The 23,519-nt window shown below is 45.4% G+C and overlaps 1 protein-coding gene across 1 annotated transcript in view; it reads left to right on the forward strand.

Moving 5' to 3' along the window:
* ADAM12 (ADAM metallopeptidase domain 12) overlaps positions 1–23,519 on the forward strand; it is a 1,594,455-nt gene that overhangs the window by 1,318,867 nt on the left and 252,069 nt on the right. The window contains exons 15-16 of the mRNA XM_078640467.1: positions 5,728–5,805; positions 19,541–19,649. Coding sequence (XP_078496593.1) covers positions 5,728–5,805; positions 19,541–19,649 — 187 coding nt within the window. The remainder of the gene's footprint in view (positions 1–5,727; positions 5,806–19,540; positions 19,650–23,519) is intronic.

Below are 23,519 nucleotides of genomic sequence, written 5' to 3' on the forward strand. Positions count from 1 at the left end.
CCCATTCGAGGTGCGAGAGGACATGGATCGTCCTCTACTAGAGGAGGTTATAATCAGCAGTCCTACTACAGGCAAGGGAATCAACGTTACCAAACCCAACGTTACCAGTCTGACGGCCAGCGCAACACTAATTCTTCCCAAAACGAAAGAAAGCCTGCCTACCGCGGAAAGGGTAAAAGACAATGAGTGTCATCACCTGCACCACTACTGCCGCAGTCTCACATAAAAATTGGAGGAAAGATATCTAAATTCTACTCAAATTGGTCCTCAATAACGTCAGACAGGTGGGTCTTGGACATTGTGGACAAGGGCCATGCCCTCGAATTCGAAAAACTTCCTCCAAACTTCCCCCCAAGGGGCCCACCTTCAGCTCATTTCAAAGAGTTGTTTACCCAGATCAATTTGATGTTAAAGAAAGGGGCAATCGAAAAGGTTCCTCAGGTTCAGAGAGGAGCAGGATTCTATTCAAGATTCTTTCTAATAAAGAAAAAGTCTGGGGAATGGCGTCCAATTCTGGATCTCCGTGCCCTAAACAAATATTTGAAAAAGCTAACGTTCCAGATGCTATTACTCCAAGAAATACTGCATCTCCTTTCGGCGGAGGAACACATGGCCACCTTGGACCTCCAAGATGCGTATTTCCACATCCCCAATTTACCTCATCACAGGAAGTTCCTGCGAATCAGAGTGGCTGGCAGGGATTATCAGTTCAAGGTCTTCCCCTTTGGGCTGCGTTCGGCACCCAGGGTGTTTACATAGGTCCTGGCTCCGGTAGTAGCACACCACCGGCTGGAGGAATACAAATATTTCCCTACTTAGATGACTGCCTTATCAAGGCGAGTTCTTACGCAGACACAGACAACCATATACAGCGGTGTCTGTCTCTCTTCCAGTCACTGGGTCTCTCCATCAATTTCAGCAAGTCACAGCTAGAACCATCCCTAAGACAAGCTTTCTTGGGAGCAACCTTGGACACACAGCTGGTCCGAGCTTTCGTATCGGACGAAAGGCAAGAAAGAATACAGGACATGGCTCGGATTTTACTCTCAAGAAAGTCAGTTTCCGTCCGACAATTCAAGTCTGTTCTGGGGATGGTCTCTTCGTACATTCCTTTGATACCAAATTGCCATCTCAGGATGAGGCCTCTTCAAGAAGAACTCAACCTGCAATGGCTGCAGGTCTCCGGCTCATTCGAGGACCTCATCCGGATCACCCCTCACATCCGAGGTGCTCTTCTCCGGTGGATTCAAAGGACAAATTTACAACAGGGTTGCACGTTCCTCCAAGACGCACCAAACTTTACAATCACCACGGACGCATCCCTCGAAGGTTGGGGAGCACATCTTCAAGGGCTGACGGTCAACGGGAGATGGAGTCCTCAACAGAAGGTCTGGCACATCAATCTGTTGGAGCTAAGAGCCATCTTCCTAGCCCTCAAGTCCTTTCGCGCAATCGTTCAAGGGGCCACAGTATTGGCTCGCACAGACAATACTACAAGGATGCACTATTTGAACAAACAGGGAGGAACAAGATCGGCTCATCTGTCTCAGGAAGCCCAAAATATATGGGCATGGGCAATACGACACAGAATCAATCTTCTGGCGATCCATGTACCGGGAATGGCAAACGTTCTTGCGGACACTCTCAGCAGGACAACAGTGTCGACCCACGAATGGGAACTTCATCAACCAACGGTGGATTGGATTTTTCAACAGTGGGGTCAACCAGATCTGGACCTCTTTGCGACCAAGAAGAACAGCAAATGCCGGTTCTTTGCAAGCTGGCATCCCCACAAAGGCTCTCAGGGGAATGCGTTTTCGATCAACTGGTCTCAAATATATGCTTGCGCCTTTCCTCTGATACCGTTGGTTCCCAGAGTTCTACGAAAGAAGAAGAAAGAACCGTGTCGCCTGATTCTTATTGCCCCCAGATGGCCTCACCAATACTGGTTCACCGAGCTCCTTCTCCTATCTCAGTGCGAACCAATCCAGTTTCGACCAATTCCGGACCTCCTCTCCATCCAGGATGGTCAGATTACCATCCGGACCCGACATCTCTGAAATTAGCAGCTTGGCACCTGAGTACCTTGAATTCGCCCATCTGAATATCCCTGCAGATTGCAAGGAAGTACTAGCCAAAGCAAGGGCACCTGCTACAATAAAAACATACAGACGTAAATGGAAGAGATTCTGTATCTGGTATCACTCGGCTGGGATTCATCCTTTCTGGCTAAGCCAGAACAGATATTACCTTTTTTCTTACATCTGGCAAAATCGGGATTATCTCACGCAACTCTAAAGGTTTTCCTGGCAGCCATTACAAGGTATCGCCAGGATGGGTCCACTTCACTTTACTCTTCAAGAATAATACAGCAATTCTTTAAAGGACTTTTCAGAATGTTTCCTCCGGTACGTCGTCCACCGCCATTGTGGCATCTCAATGTGGTGTTGGCGCAGCTCATGCGCCACCCGTTTGAACCAATTTACAACTGGTTTGCGATGGTTCTTCTTTCAAGTGGTATTTCCAAGCTGTTCGTTCAGATACAGCCCTTGTGTAGAGTGATGATCCTCACAGCAGTGTAGTCTCCAGCCTGGGGCACCCACAACACAGGCACAAAGAGATGTTTTCTTTCTTCTTTGCCCGGCTATTAAAAACTACACTGAGCAGTAACCAGGGAAGAGATAAAAGGCTGCCCTCACCTAACAGGGTTCCTTTTACCTTACCAACAGAGACTGCAGTCCCAGTCTTCACCCCCACTGTTGGCCCCATTGGAGTGAGTTTCCCCTGTATTTTTGCCTTGTTTTTGCTGTGTGTTGGACTTTGTTGTTGCTGGTCTAGATGCTTTGTGCACTTTGCCACTGTTGTTCAGTGCCAAAGTGCAAGTGCTCCCTTTGCACATTATTGTTATGGATTAGTGATTCTTTGATTGGCATATTTGATTTACTAGTCAGGCTCTAGCACAGTGCAGTGCCGTGTGTTTGCCCAGTGCCTGTAAATCAAATGCTGCAAGTGGGCCTGCAGCAATGATTATGCCACCCACACAAGCAATCTGTAAATTGAACTCAGATCTGCCACTGCAGTATCTGTGTGCAGTCTAGTACTGCCATGTCGACTTGGAAAGTGCACCCACTTGCCAGGCCCTACCCTTCCCTTCTCTTACATGTTAGTCACCCCTAAGGTAGCCCAAGGTACCCCTGTGTGCAGGGTGCAGTGTATGTGAAAGGTAGAGCATGCCCTGGTGTGTATGGCATTTCCTAATAGTAAAAATACTACCAATTTAGTTTTTCACTATTGCAAGGAGACCTGTTCCCATAGGATAGAATGAGGAATTTGCTTATAACATCTTACAAACATAACTAACCCTGGGAACAAGGTGGGAAAATAAAGTTTAATATGTCTCAGAATGCATCTTTTAGTGACAGTGATTTTTACATTCTGTGTTTGAAAATACCACTTTTTTTAGCCATCCAGTGTGCCTCTGCTAGGATGTCTATTGACTGTCTGGCTTTGGAGTGACAGGGGCTGGGGATGTACAGTGGCTCCAGCGAGTCTGGATGAGTCAGGGTTGAGCTGAATAGACCTGATCCGCATTAAGAATAGGGGGAGGAGATTTCCTTTCACCTGAATGGGCCTGGTCTGCCTTCAACAATGCTGTCTCCACCTCCTGCCAGGAAGCTGCACCAGAGAGGACAGAACTGGTTTTGACTGAGCACAGGGCTTCTCTGCCACCAGAGAACAAAGGATTTTGCAGTATAAATATTGGCCCCTAGAACTTTAGATCCCTTTTGGACTTCAGGAGGAACCTCTGCTAAAGTGAAGAGCTGGAGAAACTGGAGGAGGAGTACTGCCCCTTTGCTGTGCGCAGTCTGGGGTTGGGCTGCAGTGGCTGTTTCTGTCAAGGAGAGGAACTCTGTGTGCATCCTGTTTGATAAAGTATCTCCAAGAGCTTGAAGTAGAGCTTGCCCCCTGTTCAAGAGGTCTCAGCAACAGCAAAGGACCTCACCATCCTTCTGAGTGCCGTCTCTGGTTTCGCAGCAGGAGAAAAGAGCAGTCGACTCCGTCCCCGAGTCTGTTGCAGACTCCGTGTCCTGAAGGCACCAAAGAGAGCACTGACTCGCTTCACAACACATCCCTGGTCTCACAAACTCCATCAACGAGCCGCTGCTTGCACCACGTCCTGTGGGCACCGCACTCTGCACCACTTCGCTACACGCTGCACAGACGTCACCAACTCCGTCGATGTCCGACTCAAACATCAACCGGCTCCGTCGCCGCACCGTGACCTGCCAGCACCTTATCGAGCACCATCTCACCCTGCAATGCAAGCCTTGGTCTCACCAACTCCATCAACGAGCCGCTGGCTGCACCGAGGCGCAAGGACACCACACGCTGCAAAGCTTCCATCTCACATCGCAACTGCGACGGTTGCCCCGATCGACTCGCATCGGCGCGTTGAACTCTACAAGAAAGGTACTGTCTCCAAGTCTGTCGAAGCTTTGGCTGACACGTACTGATGCATTTGGCTGGAATTGTTAGTCTGCCTTGTTCATTATTGGGGTAGCCCCGGTCGGAGCTACAGAGTGGGAGGAACTGTGTTTTCCCATTATTCCTGCAATTTAAAAGTTATTTTGCACAGTAACTATTTCTACAGTATTGTATGTTGGATTTTTATGTCGTTTTTGGTCTTGTTGGTTTAGATAAAGTTTTGCTTATTTTTCTGAAGTGGTGTAGTGTTCATTTGTGGTGTTTTCACTGTCTTACTGTTGCATGCACAAATGCTTTACACATTGCCTCTGAGATAAGCATGTATGCTCGTGCCAAGCTACCAAGGGGGTGAGCAGGGGTTATTTTAGAAGTATATCCCCCTTACCCTGACTAGGAAGAAGGGTCCCTACTTGGACAAAGGTACCTACCTCTGCCAACTAGAGACCTCCATTTTTAACACCTACAATCTACCAAATGTCAGTGCTGGAGGAAAGCTAGTCAGAAGCTCCTATCAGCAAAAGCCGTAAGTAAAAAGGAGCCTTATCTCCTCCCTCCAGTTTCAGGAATGTTGGCAATACACTTCAATTGTCTGGGAAAACAACCACACCTCAATCTTCATCATAGAAACAGGTCAGGTACTTCCAAAATGGAACCCACAAGCCTCCATTAGTCTGGCTCACACATACACGCAATGAATATACCATACGACGCAGGAAAAACATAAAATTTAGACTTGCGATATTAGCATTAGTTAGCACACTGAAGTAGAAGCAAGTGGACCTCGACTCCAGGCTTCTGTGTACACACCACATTAATGTGAAGCTAGGACCAAAATCCCAAACCAGAATACCACATACCTGCAGTTGAGCACTCTGGCAGGAGCACACCCCTTTATACCAAGCAGGTAACATTGCCTTCCCCACATATGGATTTCCCTATGTGATGACACTGTTATCCCCTTAAACAAAAACTCTCAACATGTAGCTAATCTAGTGGAGTGCAAGGTTTACTTTACTGAGACTACTACATTCAGCCCTTTTAAAATATATAGTGTTAAAGTAGGTATGTTGCTTAATGTGTGTGGCTGTAGAAATTGGAATGCAAATTATGTTATTTATTGTTAACACATGATTGCATCATTTTCTGAGTTGGGTAACACTGATTTACAATTGTTTATCTAATTTCTATGTTCTGCAATAATTACAGTGAATCTAACCATATTCTATATTTCTATTTTTGCAGATATGTCTCAATCGTCAGTGCCAGAATACTAGTATATTTGGTGTTCATGAATGTGCGCCGAAATGCCACAGTCATGGAGTAAGCATTATGATACGTATTTCTTACTCTCTTTTTCATCCTAACAAGTCGAATGCTAGCAGTACTAACATCCTTGATTCCTCATATGATCTCCTAAAGATATACATCTGCAGTGGCATTTGCATTCTGCTACCAAATTTCTCAATGTGATTCTACTTGTGAACATGTAAACACGTTATAATTGACCTGAACCTGAACAGCTTCCACCTAATTTGACACCCATAAGGAGGTAGGTGATACTTTTTGTAGGACGTATATATGTGTTGCAGTTTCTAAGATATTTAAATAACAAATGATACAATGGCCCATTCTTATTATACTTAATGTATTGACCTCTGAAAGATGAAAGGCCAAGTTAGCAATACTGGAATTCTAACACGTGTCCTGTTGATCACAAAGATACCAGCAGCACACACTTAACTCTGTCATCCCGCTTGCTGCTTATTCTGGTAGGTTCATGCTCAATTACTATTTGACGTTCAATCTGTGTAGACTAAAAGCTTCGAAATGTCTATGCTGATCCCCCGACTTGAGCAAAAAATGTAGGTTGCCCCTTCCCTCAAATAAAGAGCTTCTAGAGATGTATTACACTACAGGCGCATTTTCATTGTTTGCTCCGGGCGCACCTTTTAAAAGGGTGTGTCCTGTGCAAAAAATGAAATAGCCCCATATTACCATGGATGTGTTGCCCCCAGGGAAGCCGCAAACTCGTGCTTCCCTGAGGGGAGCGCATTCCTGTGAAAAAAGGAGCGCCTGCTTTAAAGCTGCTGCGTGTTTTCACAGTGCAGGTGGCAACCCGCCTGACTTTTAACGGAGAATTAGAGATCCCCTTACAGGCGAGTGCAGTCAGTGACTGCACTCGCGTGGAAGGGGATGTCTGGGGCATCCATACTACCCCCTTTCCCCCTGTTGTCAGGGAGTGCACTGACAGTGCGCCTCCTGAGAGCTTCTTAGCCTCTGAGCCTGTGTCTCTTACGGCGCTGGCGCTGAGGCAAACGTATTCCCTCATTTGCATGGGGGCATGCCCCTATGCAATGAGGTAATGCCCCCTGAAGATAGCGCTGGTGCTTTATGCAGCCGCTTCTGTCAGACCGAAGTGTCCTGGGGCCAATCAAAGAGGGCACAAACACCTGTTGCGTCCCCGGGCCATGATGTAAAATGTAAAATATTTCTGCAAGCATAGCAAGCCAAGGGAGATACAACAATATAGACACCCCCGAGTGTTGAGGGAAAGCCTGCAAGAAATGTTCCAAAAAGAGTGTTCAGTGTTTCTTTGAATTTGCTCACCTTAACAATATATACAAAATTAAACAGAGGTGTCTGCAGCAAGCTGAATTTTTTTAACTAAGAGAGAGAAAGGCCACCCGGTATTGACACAGCTGTGGCTGAGCTCCCACAAAACCAAAACAATATAATTCCGTTTAACCTACTTGATTTCTGTGAGTAATACCCAGATCACTCTTAATAGTTTGATGCATGGAGAAAGCCCTTCTTAAAAAAAAGTAGTATGTGGTATCTGTGCAACTGCACCAAAGCAACAAAAGAGTTAAAAATAAATCATATAAAAGTTCCAAACCCCGCCAAAAATATAACAAAAGCACGTAATTAATGTAAATGGGACACTCCCCAAGGATAGGATAGGATAGTATTTGCAAAGCGCACTAAACCGGAAGGTGTCAAGGCGCAGGGCAGGCAGGAGCAGAGGGAGAAGTGCAACAGCTGATTAAGAGGGGAATAGCCAAGTTTTCAGAAGCTTCCTGAAAACCGAAAGAGAGCTTGCGTTGGCAATGGAAGGGTGAGTGAGTTCCCGAGTCTGACAACGGCACCCAAAAAGGAGCCGCGGCCCCATCTGGATCTACGAAATCTGGGCGAGGCCAGTTTTTCATGAGTGGATGATCTCAGAGTCCTCCCTGGAGTATACCATTAAAACAAGGATTTGAGTTGGGGCAAACCTTTACTATGCATGGCCTTATATACCGTGCTCAAGACCTTGAAGGAAATACGCTCCCTGATAGGGAGTCAATGTAATGTACGGATCCCTTCTCTGGCAGACTGATGCTTAGGAATATTTCAAATCAGTTTTGCTGCTGCATTCTGTAGCTTATTCAGTGATGCTGCAGTGATACTGAGGTACAGGGCATTGCAGTAATCAAGACGAGAGGTAATCAGTGCGATGATAGTGGGCCAATGCAGTTCAGAAGGAATGAGTGGAAGCACCTTTCTGAGAGTTCTTAAAATATAAAAACATGTACCCGCTGTGTGACTGACTTGGGCATCAAAGGTCAGGCCCAAATCAAAAATACCCCCCAGGTTTTTAGCTGTTTTTACCGGGCTGGAAGAGGCCCGCATTCTGCAGACTACCTGATATTAGACCAGATGGAGTTCTGTGGTTCAAAAAGTAGTACCTCGGTCTTGTCCGTATTGGTCTTTAAAGAAATGCCCAAATTGATGTTTGACATGCATAGATTGAACTTCTCTGCGACTAAATGCAGGTCATTGGTGATGGAAACAATAATTTCGGTGTCGTCCACGTAGGAAAGCACCTGTAATCTGTAGGATCTCACCAGCTCGGCCAGAGGGGTCACATAAAGATTAAAAAGAGTGGGGCTGAGCGTAGAGCCCTGAAGGACCCCGCATGGGAGGGCAAAAGCTTTCATTCTGAAGCCTCCACAGCTGGCTGTGTGTATTTTGCCCGTTATAAAGGAATGGAGTAGCTGCAGGGCTTTTCCCGTGACCCCCACGTCCCTCAGGTGTTGGACCATGTGCGCTGGGGAAACGGTGTCGAAGGCTGCAGATAAGTCAAGCAGAATCAACACCGCAGAGCCCCCTTGATCTACTTGCAGCCGAATGCAGTCAGTGGCTGCAAAAAAGCCAGATTCGAAGCTGTGACCGGCGCAGAATCCATTCTGGGAGTGATCTAAAATTGCCTTTCAGTCAATGTATTTCATCAATTCAGTATTAATGAATTTCTCCAGGATTTTTGCCAGGGCGGGAAGAAGGGAGATAGGACAGAAATTCTTCAGCACCAAGGGGTCAGCATTGGGTTTCTTAAGGAGCGGAAGAACAATGGCTTCCTTCCACATAGCTGGGTAGCAACCAGACGAGAGTATTCCATTGAATACCTCGCCAGTTTAAGTGTGGAGGGCATGCAAGGGTTGGAAGGCGCTCCGGATTTAAGACCAAGAAGAAGATCTTTAGTTTGTTGAATAGAAATTGGTAAAAAGGAAGACAGAACGTTCTGCCTGGTAACCTGTAGGAGTTTTTCCATGCTCGGTTCAACACTGTCCTCCGTGGTTTTCTTACTAACAGACACGTTGTCTATAGAAGGAACAAGCTCATGGAAGATCTTCAGGACTTTCTCCTGAAAATAGATTGCTAGGTTGTCACAGAAATCTTGGGAGGGAATCATAGGTTATTGCTGGGGTGGTTCTGAGATATCTTTAATTACCTTTAAGATCGTACTGGAGGAATTGTCTGCTGACAAACTAGCAATGGAATGCAGCTAGATACAAGTTGCTCATACAAATGTTAGGGAGAAACTGCATCTAGGTATCCATTGTGGTCGAGTGGAAATTAAGGGCCAGATGTTCGACCTGTTTTTGCATGCGCAAACGGGTTTGCGAACCCGTTTGTGCATGCAAAAACATATTGGGCCATGTACATAGCCTATTTAGCGAGTCACAATTTTTTGAGACTGGCTAAATAGGTTTTGCGACACGCTATTTGGAAGGGGCGTTCCCTTCCAAATAGCAAGTCTCAAAACAATGTACTAATGTTTTGCGACCGCAATTGCGGTTGCAAAACACTGGTAATTACCGCCTACTTCCAATAGGTGGTAATGCAGCATTTGCAAATGCATGTGAAATATTTTTTTAAGGGCAGTCAGTGATCCCAGGGACCACTGCCTGCCCTTAAAAAATGAAACGAAAACATTTCATTTTTTTTTTTTAAATGCATCCCGTTTTCCTTTAAGGAAAACGGGCTGCATTAAAAAAAAAAAAGCTGCTTTATTAAAAAGCAGTCCCAGACATGTTGGTCTGCTGAGCCCAGCAGACCACCATCCCTGGGAGGGCTGGCATTCACAATGGACTCACAAATTGCAAGAGGCTCATCAATATTAATGAGCCTCGCAATTTGCAACCCCATTGGGAATCGCAAAACAGTGTAAACACACTGTTGTACATTTCATTTAGCACCTCGCAATTTGCGACTCGAAATGTGTCGCAAATTGCGAGACGCTAAATGAAAGGGTCATACATCTGGCCCTAGACATTTTATTTTTCAAACTTAGAATTTTTGTGGAAGTTAACAACCATCAGTGGGACAAGACTGGAACCTGTGGCGGATGTATGACGTTACAACGCATACTTTTACCACGCCTACCATTACCACGCATTTTTTACAACGCAGGATCCATTACAACGCATACCATTACAACGCATGTATTTACAACGCAGGTACCTTTACAACGCATACCATTACAACGTAAGTATTGGTAAGTATATAATATTTTTTAAAATGTAATTTAATTAAAATTAATATAATGTAATTTAATTTAATTTAATTTAATTAATGTAATTTAATTTAATTTAATCAATTTAATTTAATGTAATTTAAATTTAATTATATTTACTTTTTACCCTGTACCCCTTTACCCAAAAACCCAAAACTGACCCTGAACCCTAAAAATACCCCTTTACCCAAAAACCCAAAACTGACCCTAAACCCTAAAAATACCCCTTTACCCAAAAACCCAAAACTGACCCTGAACCCTAAAAATACCCCTTTACCCAAAAACCCAAAACTGACCCTAAACCCTAAAAATACCCCTTTACCCAAAAACCCAAAACTGACCCTGAACCCTAAAAATACCCCTGTACCCCAAAAACCCAAAACTAACCCTGAACCCTAAAAATACCCCTTTACCCAAACACTGAAAACTGACCCTGAACCCTAAAAATACCCCTTTACCCAAAAACTGAAAACTGACCCTGAACCCTAAAAATACCCCTTTACCCAAAAACTGAAAACTGACCCTGAACCCTAAAAATACCCCTTTACCCAAAAACTGAAAACTGACCCTGAACCCTAAAAATACCCTTTTACCCAAAAACTGAAAACTGACCCTGAACCCTAAAAATACCCCTTTACCCAAAAACTGAAAACTGACCCTGAACCCTAAAAATACCCCTTTACCCAAAAACTGAAAACTGACCCTGAACCCTAAAAATACCCCTTTACCCAAAAACTGAAAACTGACCCTAAACCCTAAAAATACCCCTTTACCCAAAAACCCAAACTTATAATATTTTTAATAAAATGATATACTTACCAATACTTACGTTGTAATGGTATGTGTTGTAAAGGTACCTGTGTTGTAAATACATGCGTTGTAATGGTATGCGTTGTAATGGATCCTGCGTTGTAAAAAATGCGTGGTAATGGTAGGTCGTTGTAAAAGTTGCGTTGTAAAGGTTGTATACCACCTGTGGCGGAATAGGTCTCCACATCCACAAAGCAGGATACATTTTTTGTGAGTTTCCCTCAGTAGTCTCATAATTTGGTGAAAAACTGCGGGTGGGACAAACCTCCAAAAATGTACTGGTGAAGTTGCATCTTGGATAGGAAACTTTGTTACTGTGTTCCGGGTCTGCAGAGATACAAACTTTCTAAGCTCTAACTTTCAGAAAACATTATGTACCTTCTTCCCAGGTGCTCCTAAAGTTTGAACACTTTTGGCAAAACATTATTAGGCATCAGCCCACAAGTTAACATTTTGGGAGGTACACGGCAAAGTGTCCAGTTGCAACATGTTCCTAGGTTTCCTCTGCAGTAGCTCAAGCTCAAAGTCCCTAGGTAAACAGGGCCAACGTCACTCAGACACACAGACTGACTGAAGAAATGTCCAGCTGCTTTTCCAGTAGCATGCTGGTTACTCTGGACCACCTGCTTTGGGAGAGAGGCTCCACCAAGCAAGCACACTTCTCTGGACAACACATGGGCCCATGTGTTCTTATGCTGCATTCCTTAACTTTTGGAGCAGTTGCCAAGGCCCAGAAATTCAGCCTAAAACTGGAAAAAAAATCTTTCTCCAGGGTGTTCCATCAAGAAATTGCGAATTCTCTGCAGGCAGCAGGAAAGTCTTCCCTTCTTTTTGTCAAGGCAGCACTTTTTCAAGAATACTGTTGAAACAGTTTGTAAAAGGCCAACTTAGTGTATGGGTGGTGGCAAACCTTAAGCAAGACAAATCAAATTAAAGTTCTCAGTTTCCAAACCGAACATTTTCAGCACTCTGACCCAAATGGTGCTTTCTGCAAAAGTCAACCCAGAGTGCGAGGACTTCGTACCACAGCCAAACTACAGTATTTCCCAATTAGTTGCCCAATATTCACTTTCCTTTCTCACATATAGTTTTAATATTTTAATCATGTTTACACAATTAACTTTGGACTGATGTCTCTAACCGTATTCCATATTCACATCTTTAAAAAAAAAAGCTTTTTTTATTGAGATGGGCTGTTGAACCAGTTAGCATTTCACAAACCCTTCCTCATCATTGCCTTTTCCTACATACCCATAACTGTTAGATGAAGTGAATTAGTGCCCTTTTACAGGGTAGTTTGAATCTATCAGTCATTTGAAATGTGAACAAGTTAAGTATGTATCCCTCATTACTCATGTAACTGATAAGGGCCATTTGTACTTAACATTGGTTACAAAATAGTGACCATTATTTTTGCGACCAGAGTGGTATTTAGGGAACCGATCTACGAATTAATAAGTCAGTTCACAAAATACTGAATCGTATTGGGTCGCAATTTGACCTAGCACATGAATATTAATGAGTTAGGTAGCAATTTTCAATCCACTCTATGATTCGCTGCATCACAGGGATGGTGATCTGCTGGGGTCACCAGACCACCATGTGAGTGATTGCTTTCAAATAAAGCAATGTTTCTTTTTTTTTAAAGAAAGCGGGAAGCATTTAAAAAATATATAAATGAAAAGTTTTGTGAACATTTTTTAAGACCAGGCAGTAGTCTATGGGACCTGGTATGACTTTGACACTTTGATAGTGAACCCCAGGGAATGCATGGGGCCCGCTGAAGATGGGAGATGACTGCCTGGGGTGAGCCTTCCTTCAACAGCTAGTTGTCGAGGTAGGGAAAGATTGGAAACAAGACCACCACAGATGGGTTGCGACCATCGCCATCTCTTTGTGAACACCTGAGGGTCACTGGTAAGGCTAAAAGTGAGCACAGTCAACTAAAAGTGCTCGGGGGTTCAACGTGAACTGCAGATAATGCCTGTGAGCAGGCAGGACGACTGTGAAAATAGGTGTCCTGCAAGTCCAATGCTACTATCCAATCTCCAGGGCAGACAGGACCTGAGATAATGTGAACATCTTGCATTTCTCCTCTTGAGAAGGGGGTGGTCAAGTACAGAGCTGACTCCTCCATCTTTTTTGAGCAGCAGAAAGTATCTGGATTAGCAACCCCAATCTACTTCTGATGTAAATGTCTCCTCTCCCCATGGTTCCTTTGGCCTAAAGAGCCTGCACCTCCTGACGGAGCAGAGAGCGTTGGTCCTCCATCAGATGATTGGAGGATGGTGGCATGGGCGGCGGGGTTTTGCTGAATGGAATGGTGTAACCCTGCTGAACAATTTGGAGAACCCATTTTCTGAAGTTATGGATTGCCAGAGGGGCAGGTGATGCTTGATCCTGCTGGTGAGAGGGCAAACTAAAAGGGTTTGGAGGCTGTGGCTGCCAAAGAGTGATGGACTGAGTAGACCACTGGCCTTGGGTCCCACAGGGCATGTGGGAACCATGTCCGCTGACACGAATGGACTGGGATTCCTACTGGCCTTATGGACGTGGTTGGTAACCTTCCGTAGCCATAGAAGGGACAAAAGACAAAATGGGGCTGGTGCAGGGCGGTCAAGTCCTAGCGAGCGGGCAGTGGCCCTGCTGTCCTTAAAGTGCACAAATCTACCTTGTCGACAAAGGGGCGGGTGCCATCGAAGGGCATGTCCATAAGAGATGCTTAGACAACCCCCGAAAAGCCAGTAGATCTTAGCTAGGCATGGCATCAGAATGCCACTGATGATGCAACCGCTCTGTCTTTCAAGTCGGTTATACCCAGTTTGCAGCATGGTGAACTTTGCTGCCTCCCTGCCATTGGCAATAGCCTGGGTCAGGAAGGCTCAGGCCTCCTCCAAGACCATGGGAAGCACTTGCGGAACCAAATCCCAAACAGTGTGAGAATTCTGGCCCAATCAGCATCACCAAGAATGACATCATAGAAACCAGCTCCGGGGAATGTTGTAGTCTTGTGACTGGACAAGATCCAGAAATAGATCAAAGGCGCCCGACTGGGGCTGGGGGAGCACCTGCTGACTGGAATCCAATCCAATAGGGGCACCAGCTGAACCTGTGGGGCCTGGAGGTACTCCAGAAGGGACGACCTGCCCAAATATGAGGTGTATGGCGGCATCAAACTCTTAAAATTGGCAAGGGGTCACTCCAGCTCTGGAAAATTCTGGGAGGTGCGGAGCATGCTTAGACTTAGACTCCATGGCTAATGTGTGGGAGCAGGGCCTAGAACGGTGGCTTCATTCCCGCTTATCACCTAAAGGCTTAGACCAGAGCGGTGAAGTCGAAGAGTACTTCGACTATGATCTTTTTGATTTTTTGTGAGACTTAACAAACAATGACTTTGAGCACGATGATGAGTGCCAGTAATTGCTCCGCGAATGGGCCCAGGACCTTCTGTGCGACCGCATCCTGGAGTCGATTGGCGCAAGGAGTTCAGGGAAGGCTCCCAAACTGCCTCTGGATTCATGGTGCAGCAGTCGGAACTTGCTTTGGCATCTTGGTTTTGGCTCCATACACCAGAGGCAAATCAAGTGAGGGTCTGTCAGAGACCTGTGTCTGTGACAGGAGCCACAGGGTTTAAATGCCACTGTTTCTTTTTAGGGGATAACCCTCACACACTGGGAGCAAAATGCTCAAAAAGAGTCAACAAAATGTTGAAAAATTTGTCGAAAAAGTGGATTGAGGTAGCTTTCTCTGGATCTGCTCTGTTGGCACAGAAACAAAAGAAACTATGTCAGCGCACTGCGGTGGCACTTATATAGGCATCACACACATCGAATCCAATGCTGACTTGGAGCTGATTGATGCCACCTACTGGCATGCAGAGGTTCTGATTGGAAATTTCTGTATCCAGTTTGACTCCTTCTAAAATAAGGAATTTGCAGCCTGAAGTCTCTATCAGATATTAAGTTTTTGCGACTGGATCTTAGTCACAAAATATTACTACAGTTCATTCCTAAAGGCTATTTATAAGGTACGCCCTAAATTTAGACTTGGTATGTTGTCACAAACCCAAATTGTGATTCTATAATATATTACTAAATCGCAAATTGTGTTTGGTACATACCAAAGGATCATTTTGCAGTCGCAAACAACTGCAAAAAGTCTAAGTACATCTGACCCTAAGCCCCTTGATCAATTTCATACCAAGCAGCTGAGAATAAACTGACACCAGCACCTCTGTACATATGCAAGGAGAAACCAAGTGTCAACAGAGTAGGCTTTTTTAATGCTGCAACCTAGAGAGACACATCCAAGATACAACAAAGTTCACCGGCACACTTGGATTCCCATAATCGTCTTCACAACTTTCTCAAAAAGGGGAAATTGTTAAGTGAGCAATACTGAATCAGTATCCAAACACTTCAGGACAATTTCCAGGGACAAAGATTAATCTTTTATGTCAAAGTTGAATCTAGAAAAACAAATTTGGGTTTTACTACAATTGAAGGCAGAGTATCAAGCAGCAAAAAAATCAGCTTCATTGGTCTAGGACTGAACACCGTCATGGTTGATCATGTCAAAATACATCCACGTATGCACTGTAGACTGTAGTTCAGCTAAAATAAGAAAAGCTTCAAGTATATAATCAGAAAAGTTCTAAACAAAGTCAGTAAAGCCTAGTACTGTTTCTAAGATCAAATGTTTGGCCAGTTGATCAAGAAAAGTGTAGACTAGCTTAAACTTTAAGCGCATTAGTTAAATAACTCAATAGGAAATTTGCAAAGTCAAGTGTTGTGATTAGGGCTGATTTATTATTATTATTAGTATAATTACAATAAAGCCAACATTCCATCTGCTTTTAACTTGAGCCAAATGTATTCTTACTGCAGAAATGTTCTCTTGCCTTCAAATAAAATGTCTGTAAAGCATGGGGATTCATGTTTGGCAACCATTTTTCTATGATAAACAGAGGTTGACGGTCTACAATAACATCTATTTTGTGCCACACTTTACTTGAATCTGAATCAGAGGGGCATAATTTAATACAGAATGAAGAAGTTACTTTCCTTCAGTAATGCATTATCTAGTAGAGAAAATATCTAGCTGCAGATTCATTACCTTTGAATTTCCCAGGCGTCAGACTAGAACCAGAAACCTTTGCATGAGCAGTACCCCTGCGCACCGTTGGGTGGCTCTGATCGGCACTGCTTGGCGTCATTGGCACCAGATGTAATGTGGCGGTCACCTCTATAGGTGCAACCCAGGCACACAGACGTCAAATACTTTTCACTTTTTCCACGCCGAAAGCGTAGAGCCATGATTAGTGTCTGTCAAATCAAGGGAGCAGCCCTTGCCCTATAAATGAGTCCGCTGAGCGGGGATGATGGGTGGGTCTCTAAGGTATCTGCAGTCTGATATTGTCTCTACCAGATAATGCGTTACAGAAGGTAAGTAACCTGTTCATCTGATGGAGACTTCTAGTTGCAGATTCCTTACCTTTGAATAGATACCCAAGCCATACTTCGTGGCGGAGGGCTGCAGACAAATTACTAGACTAGGAAGTCCTGCAGGACCGTAAGGACAAAATGTCCGTCCCTGCGGACCGGACTGTCTAGGCAGTAGTGTTTAGCAAACGGGTGCAACGAAGCCCACATTGCAGCCTGGCAGATGTCCAGGACTGGCACTCCAAGATCCAAAGCCGTGGTTGCATCCTTCCCCCTTTTGAGAAGGGCTCGTAAGCCCTGAGGAGGCTGCTTCTTAGCCAGAGCGTAGCAGATCTTAATACATATAATGACCCAGTGCAAAATGCTTCGTTTCTGCACTACCCAACCTTTTTTTTATCTCCTACATGACCCACAAAGAGTTGTTCGTCTACCCAGATCTGTTTTGTGAGGTCAAGGTAGAACAACAATGCTCTTTTTGAGTCCAGACGATGGAGATGCTCCTCTTTCTTCGAGGGATGAGGAGGAGCAAAGAAGGTGGGCAGTGTGACCGACTGACCCAGGAGGCATTGGGTCATCACTTTAGGAAGGAATGAGGGTCGGGTGCGAAGCACCACCTTATCCGGGAATGTCATACCGAGGCTTGAATGATAAAGCCTCTAGCTCACTAACCCTCCTGGCAGATGAAATAGCCACTAGGAATGCTGTTTTGATAGTAAGCAACAAGAGGGGAAAATATGTAGTAGCTCAAAGGGAGCACACATGAGGAAAGTAATAACTAGGTTGAGATCATACTGGGGCATTATGAAGGGCATAGGGTAAAATATATGTGCAAGCCCTCTCAGGTACCTATTCGCAATAGGGGACCCAAATAACGAGGGTTGGTCAGGCAGCCGCAGGAAAGCAGACAGAGCAGAAAAAATGCCTTTAGGAGTGCCTAGAGCAGAGCCCTGCTGGGCAAGGGTAAGAATAAAGAGAAGAATATCACACAGAGAGGCAGAAAGAGGGTAAATAGACCTTTCTGTACAATATTTTACACATTTTTGCCAAAGGCAGGTGTATACCGTCTTGGTGGAGGGATGCCAAGATAACCTTACAGACTTTGGGAGGAAGTTGAAAGCTATCAACTGTCGCTGCTCAGTCTCCACGCAAGTAGGTGGAGAGTTGACATGTTTGGTTGGATGACCCTCCTCTGCTGCTGCGACAGAATACTCCCAAAGAGCCAGCCTGATTGGAGGATTGATGCTCATTCGAAGAAGCTTGGGATACCAGACTCTCAGTGCTCAGTCTGGAGCCACAAGAGTGACTTGCGGCCGGTTGTTCTTGATCTTCTTGAGAACTCTGGGCAGAAGTGGTATGGACAGAAATACATACCGGAGGCCTGACCTCCACTCATGACGAAAAGCATCGACAAGCAAAAGCTGCCTTGGAACTCCAATACGCATTACTGCTGACATTGTGCGTACTCCGCAGAGGCGAACAGATCTAATCAAAGCTCTCCCCACTGTTGAAAGAGACCTTGCGCAACCTCCAACTGGAGACACCATTCATAATCTGCTAGGCATCAAAGGCTGAGTCTGTCCGCCCTGGCGTTCAGAGAACCTACCAGGTGTGGAACTACCAGGGTCGTGCCCTGCTGTACTATCCATGTCCAGCGGCATAGGGCCTCTTGACAAGGGGTCCCGACCCCTCACCACCCTGCTTGGTGAGGTACCACATGGCAGTCGTGTTGTCTGTGAACACTTGCACCAACTTCCCCTAAAATGCTTTCAGTGCTAGTCAGATCACCCAAAGCTCCAGCAAGTTGATGTGGAGCCCCGACTCCGCCCGGAGGCGAGTCCTCTGATCTCCATCTCCAAAACCAGCATGCACACTTGTGGTGCTGCCTGCTGTGCGCTCCGCGCCACCCTCTGGCCTGACAATGCATGTCAGTCAGCATGACGCTGGACCGCCCACCCCCTTCAGACTCTGAAGGGGGTGGGCGGTCTGCCGTCATGCTGACTAACATGCATTGTCAGTTCAGACAGCCGCCGAGGGAGCTGGGGGTGCAACCTTGTGGGTCAACACCCCTCCGCCCTAATGGACGCACCATCACTGTCATTTTGAACTGGGGACATTATGAACCGCACCATACCTATTGTGGCACCTTGGGGATATAGGAAGGATTAAACCTACACTACACAAATGCAAAAAATACTAAAACGGATACAGCCAAGGTGTAATGCGTTTTTAGAAGACAGAATTTGCACGAACGAGAAGTGAACCTTGAAATAAAAAAGCTATCTTTTCTACGGTTATATCATTTTGCAGATTGAGACAACTCTCTCCCTTTTTAACGGGTTAGCCTAAGATTGCAGCTTTCCACCCTAGTGATGGGAATGCATTTGAGGGGCTGAGGTTTGGGTATGGTACCAGTTAAGCATAATGCTTTAATATTTCCAGTGACACACGCTATTTTACGGCAAAAGTGGATATTATGCCACTTGCTTCCTTCTTCTCTTCCAAATGAGTTAGCAGGTTAACTGTCGGTAGTGGGTGGGATTTCGCAGGGAAGATACGTGCAAATATTACTACCATACGTAAGTGCAGTATACTCACTTCTCCATGCGAAAACCATAAAACTTGGTGCAAAGACACATACAGGAGCTAGGCATTTCACCTTCGAACAGGGAGTACTCTGTAAATAACTTTGGAGTCGAGTGTTCAAAGTGTAAAATGATTTCAGGCCTCACTTGGTAGAGATAAATATCCAATAACATTAGTATTACTGCATTGCTATCCGTAATCACCTAATGCCGTGGCTCAATGGCAAATATTATACATTTTCTCATTCCATAGCGAAGCACATCAGGTAACACTTTGACTGTTATGATTTTGAATTGTCTGTTTGTCTGTTGGTGATTCGGAACTATTGTGACCTATTATTTTGTCATAAAAAATGTTTCTAAAATAAAAATATATTGATATTTTTAAGGTTTGTAACAATAAAAAAAACTGCCACTGTGATGCAGATTGGGCCCCTCCATTTTGTGACAAACCAGGCTTAGGAGGCAGTTTGGACAGTGGACCAATTAGACTTGCAGGTGAGTGAATATGAGACATTTATTTTTAACTGTCTTAAGAGATAACTGTGTATGCCTCTTGTTTTAGAATCAACAGAACAGTGATGTAAATATAAAAACGATTTCTAACACGTTTTTAGTGCGGAAGTTTGCAGGACCGCTTTCCACCCATCCACTGTTATTTTCGCAACACTATCTGAAATATTAGACCATTTGTAGGTAAGTATTAATAATGATCAGATCAAATGTATTGTTTGCAATTAATTGAACCAATTAACAATAAAACAATCTCACATATACAAAAAAGCAATGTTCCACCCATTCAACTCCATTTTTAAATAAAATATTATGTCTCACACTACAGTGCTCCTTAAAATCCTTCGGTTGCCTTGGCTGCCCCTTTAAAACTGAAAGCAAAACAGAGTAAAACATCGCTATCGAAACCATTGCACTAATATTTATATACTATTAAGCCCACATTAAAGTGCATGCAGAGTCACCCTTCCAAATCCTTTTGAGGACTTGCCTAGACAGATTTAGCAGTTTGCTGCTGAAGGCCAATTGTGAACAATACAGAAAACTGAATGGGCTTTATGTCAGTCCCTTATTTAAGATAGCATGGTTTGTCTATCTCACTTCCTTGCTTCTGATTCAATAGCTTTTGTCCCTATTCTTGCGTTGGTTTCCCCCAAAGAGCATTTTGGTCTCACCCTTATGTGATTGGTTGAGTTGTATCATTTCTCTACTGCCAGAATATAAGACTACAGTGTGTGAGTGACTATTTCCTCCCCATTTCTCTGTGATCCCACCCAGGGCCGGACTGGCCGATGCGGGCACCGGGCAATCCCCCAGAGCGCCGCAAGGGTAGGGGCCGGTTCTGGGCCCCTGGGGGCTGTTTTTGTTACAGGGCTGTTTATGCAGCATAGCTGCAAAATCGGCCCTGTAACAAAATCGGCCGAAACCGGGCCCGGCAAAGAACTCGGTCGCACCTCCCCGCCCATAAGGGCCCCCTCCTGGGGCCGGCCGAGCAGTTTGACGGGGCCGGATTTGGTTCCCAGTCCGGCCCTGATCCCACCGTCTTTCGCGCTCCCGCTCTCGTTATTAAAAAATGAGTTCCTCTGGCACCTGCTTTCCCTCCACTGCTACAACGCTGGCAGCAACTTGGAATGGCTTTCAAACCAGTCCAAAATGCCGAACCATGCATGTGTGTATGTATGCCCAAAAGGCCTCCTTGTGATTTTTTTAATTTTGCTTTAAAACCATTCAAGATGGCCTCTCGCAGCTGCACGTATGGGGGCCATCTCAGAATGTTTTTCTTGAAGCCAAATATAAAGCATTTCAATATGGCTGCTCTCATGGACACCAGAACCCTGAGGACACCACTTCCTGGGTGGCTGTTGGGGGGGGAGCAGGTAGTGATGAGGAGAGGAAAGAGAGAAACAGAAGACTCAAGGACCTGGGGACGAAGAGGGAGGAAGAGGACCTGCTCATATGGATGGCCCGTGATTATGCCATTACCTGTTTGCAAAGAAATTTTGACAGGTGACGACAAGGGGAAATTAATTATTTATTTAAATTTTCCTCGTGGTCCTCTGTTGAAATCCCCCCCCCCCAACCAGCCCCACCTCTCTTTCCCGCATGGGCCGTTGCTGAAAAAGGCACCTTGACTCCCGTGTTCTTCTTGCCTCTCAGAAACATGGCATCTAGTAAACTAAGGTGAGCAGAGGGGCGAAGACAGATCCCAGCCTCATCTCCAGAGGCGGTGCCTCCATTAGGGCATTGCCCCACTCATAAATTGGCCCCTACTACATGTAAATAAATATTTATTAATACACATACAACTTTCAATTTGTTATTCAGTCCAGGGCAGTCAGCCTTTAGCCATGGTGTGCAGCGACGGCTGCTCTGAAGGAGGTGGGGTTTCCATTTACATATTAGCAGCATACCAGTGGAAATGAGCTTATGGCACAAAGCGCGCATGTTGGGTTGGCCGGCTGCCTTTCTCCGGCCAACTTGACACACAGAGGAGAGGCTTCTCTCCACCTACACAGTAGGGGAGCGAAAGTTGATCAAAGCTGCAACATGGTCTCTTAATGAACGGTGAGTTTGCCTGCTCAAGTCAATCCTAGCACTGCTCTCATGCAGCGTCTGGATTGGCTGAGTGCAGTTTGTGCACATGTGAGGAACTGCGGAGTTGGGGGGCTCTTCCCACAGAGCATGACCAATCACTGTAATGGCTAATTGTGAAGCCATGCAGTGATTGGTAATTTCTTCAGTTTCTGGGGAGGGCTGCTCGGTCAGCCTTTCTGTTCCTTTCCACTCCCGGTGTTAGCAAGTGAGACGGAGGCAGAACACACGTGACCTCATGCTGTTGTGGCCAGGCTTGAGTCTGTCCTGAGTGACTCTTCTGAGCCTTGTGTGGTCATGAAGATTCCTCAGTGGAGTCATGCTAAGTGCCTATTTATGGTCGAGGTGATGAAGCAGTACTTCCTCCTTGGAGAGATGAGGCGTTGCATAGAAAACCAGCAAGGAGATAAATTGCCCTATGTGGAAGGGTGTAACTACTGTGTGCAGGAACGCTGCTGGATTAGTTTGTTTGGGACTACTAGGATGACTTGGTCCCAGTCTCTATTGATCTTCTTGAATACTCTCGGCATGAGATAAGGGGCAGAAAGGCATGCAGGCTTCCCGGCCCCCAATGCTGGTGAAACGCATCTTCGAGGGAGAACTGCCTTGGGAATGCCCATGCACAAATGTGTGTACTCTGCAGTGGCAAATAGATCAAGCCAGGTTTCTCCCCATTGTTGGAAGATGCTTTGCAGCACCTCTGAGTGTAATCACCATTCGTGATACGATAGCCAGTGTCGGCTGAGTATGTCAGCCCCACTGTTTAAAGATCCTTTCAGGACCTGGATCATCAGAAATACGCCCTGTGCATACATGCACTTCCAAATCCTTCTAAAAGAACCCACAAACCCACGTCACACTTTAATACCACATGTTGGTCATGTTATCCATGGACACCTGCACTCATTCCCCTTTGATAATCAAGAGAAACACTTTCAGTGCCAAGCGAATCGCACACAACTAGCAAGTTGATGTGGAAGTGAGCCTCCACCACAGACCAGAGTCCTCTGAGCTTTCCCAGGTGACCTCTCCAACCTAGCAATGATGCAGTCTGCCGTCTATCCAATTGCTGTCAAGCAGCCACCACTGCAGATCTTTTGGAGTCTACTTCAACATCTGTCTGGAGTCTGACAGGTTGTTTGGTGCTGAGCCTACTGACACTTCAAATCCCAATACAGAGCCTGCATGTGCCACCTGTCGTGATCCAGAAGCAGGATGCAGGAGGTTAAGACGCTTAGAAGCCTTAGAGCCACTCTCAATGGCACCCAGGTCAAGAGTTGAAACATCTGGATTACAGCCTGAATGTCTTGGACTCGTTGAGGCAGCGGATAGCTTGAAAAAGTACTATATCCAGGATGGCTCAGATGAAAAGGGAGAAGCTGTGAACGAGTCAGGTGCGACTTTGCCACATTTATGGGGAAAAACAACAATGTTAGCAGGCCGGCCATCATCTGGAGATGGCTTATGACTGCTTGAGGTGAAGTCACCTTCAGTAGCCAGTTGTCAAGGTATGGGAAGATTGTTATACACAATCTCTGCAGATGGGATGGGACTAACACCACCACCTTTGTGAACACCCAAGGTGCACTGGTCAGGCCAAAGGGGAGCACAAAGGATTAGACGTGTTCTTGCCCTACCTGGAACTACAGTCCAAGAATATGAAAATATGCCTCCTGCAAGTCGAGTGTGACCATCTAGTCTCCTAGATCCAGGGCAGATAGAACATGGGCCAGGGTAAGCATCTTGAATTTGTTCTTCTGGAAG

Source organism: Lissotriton helveticus, chromosome 5_1 (genome assembly GCF_964261635.1).
Source record: "Lissotriton helveticus chromosome 5_1, aLisHel1.1, whole genome shotgun sequence".
Lineage (NCBI taxonomy): Eukaryota > Metazoa > Chordata > Amphibia > Caudata > Salamandridae > Lissotriton > Lissotriton helveticus.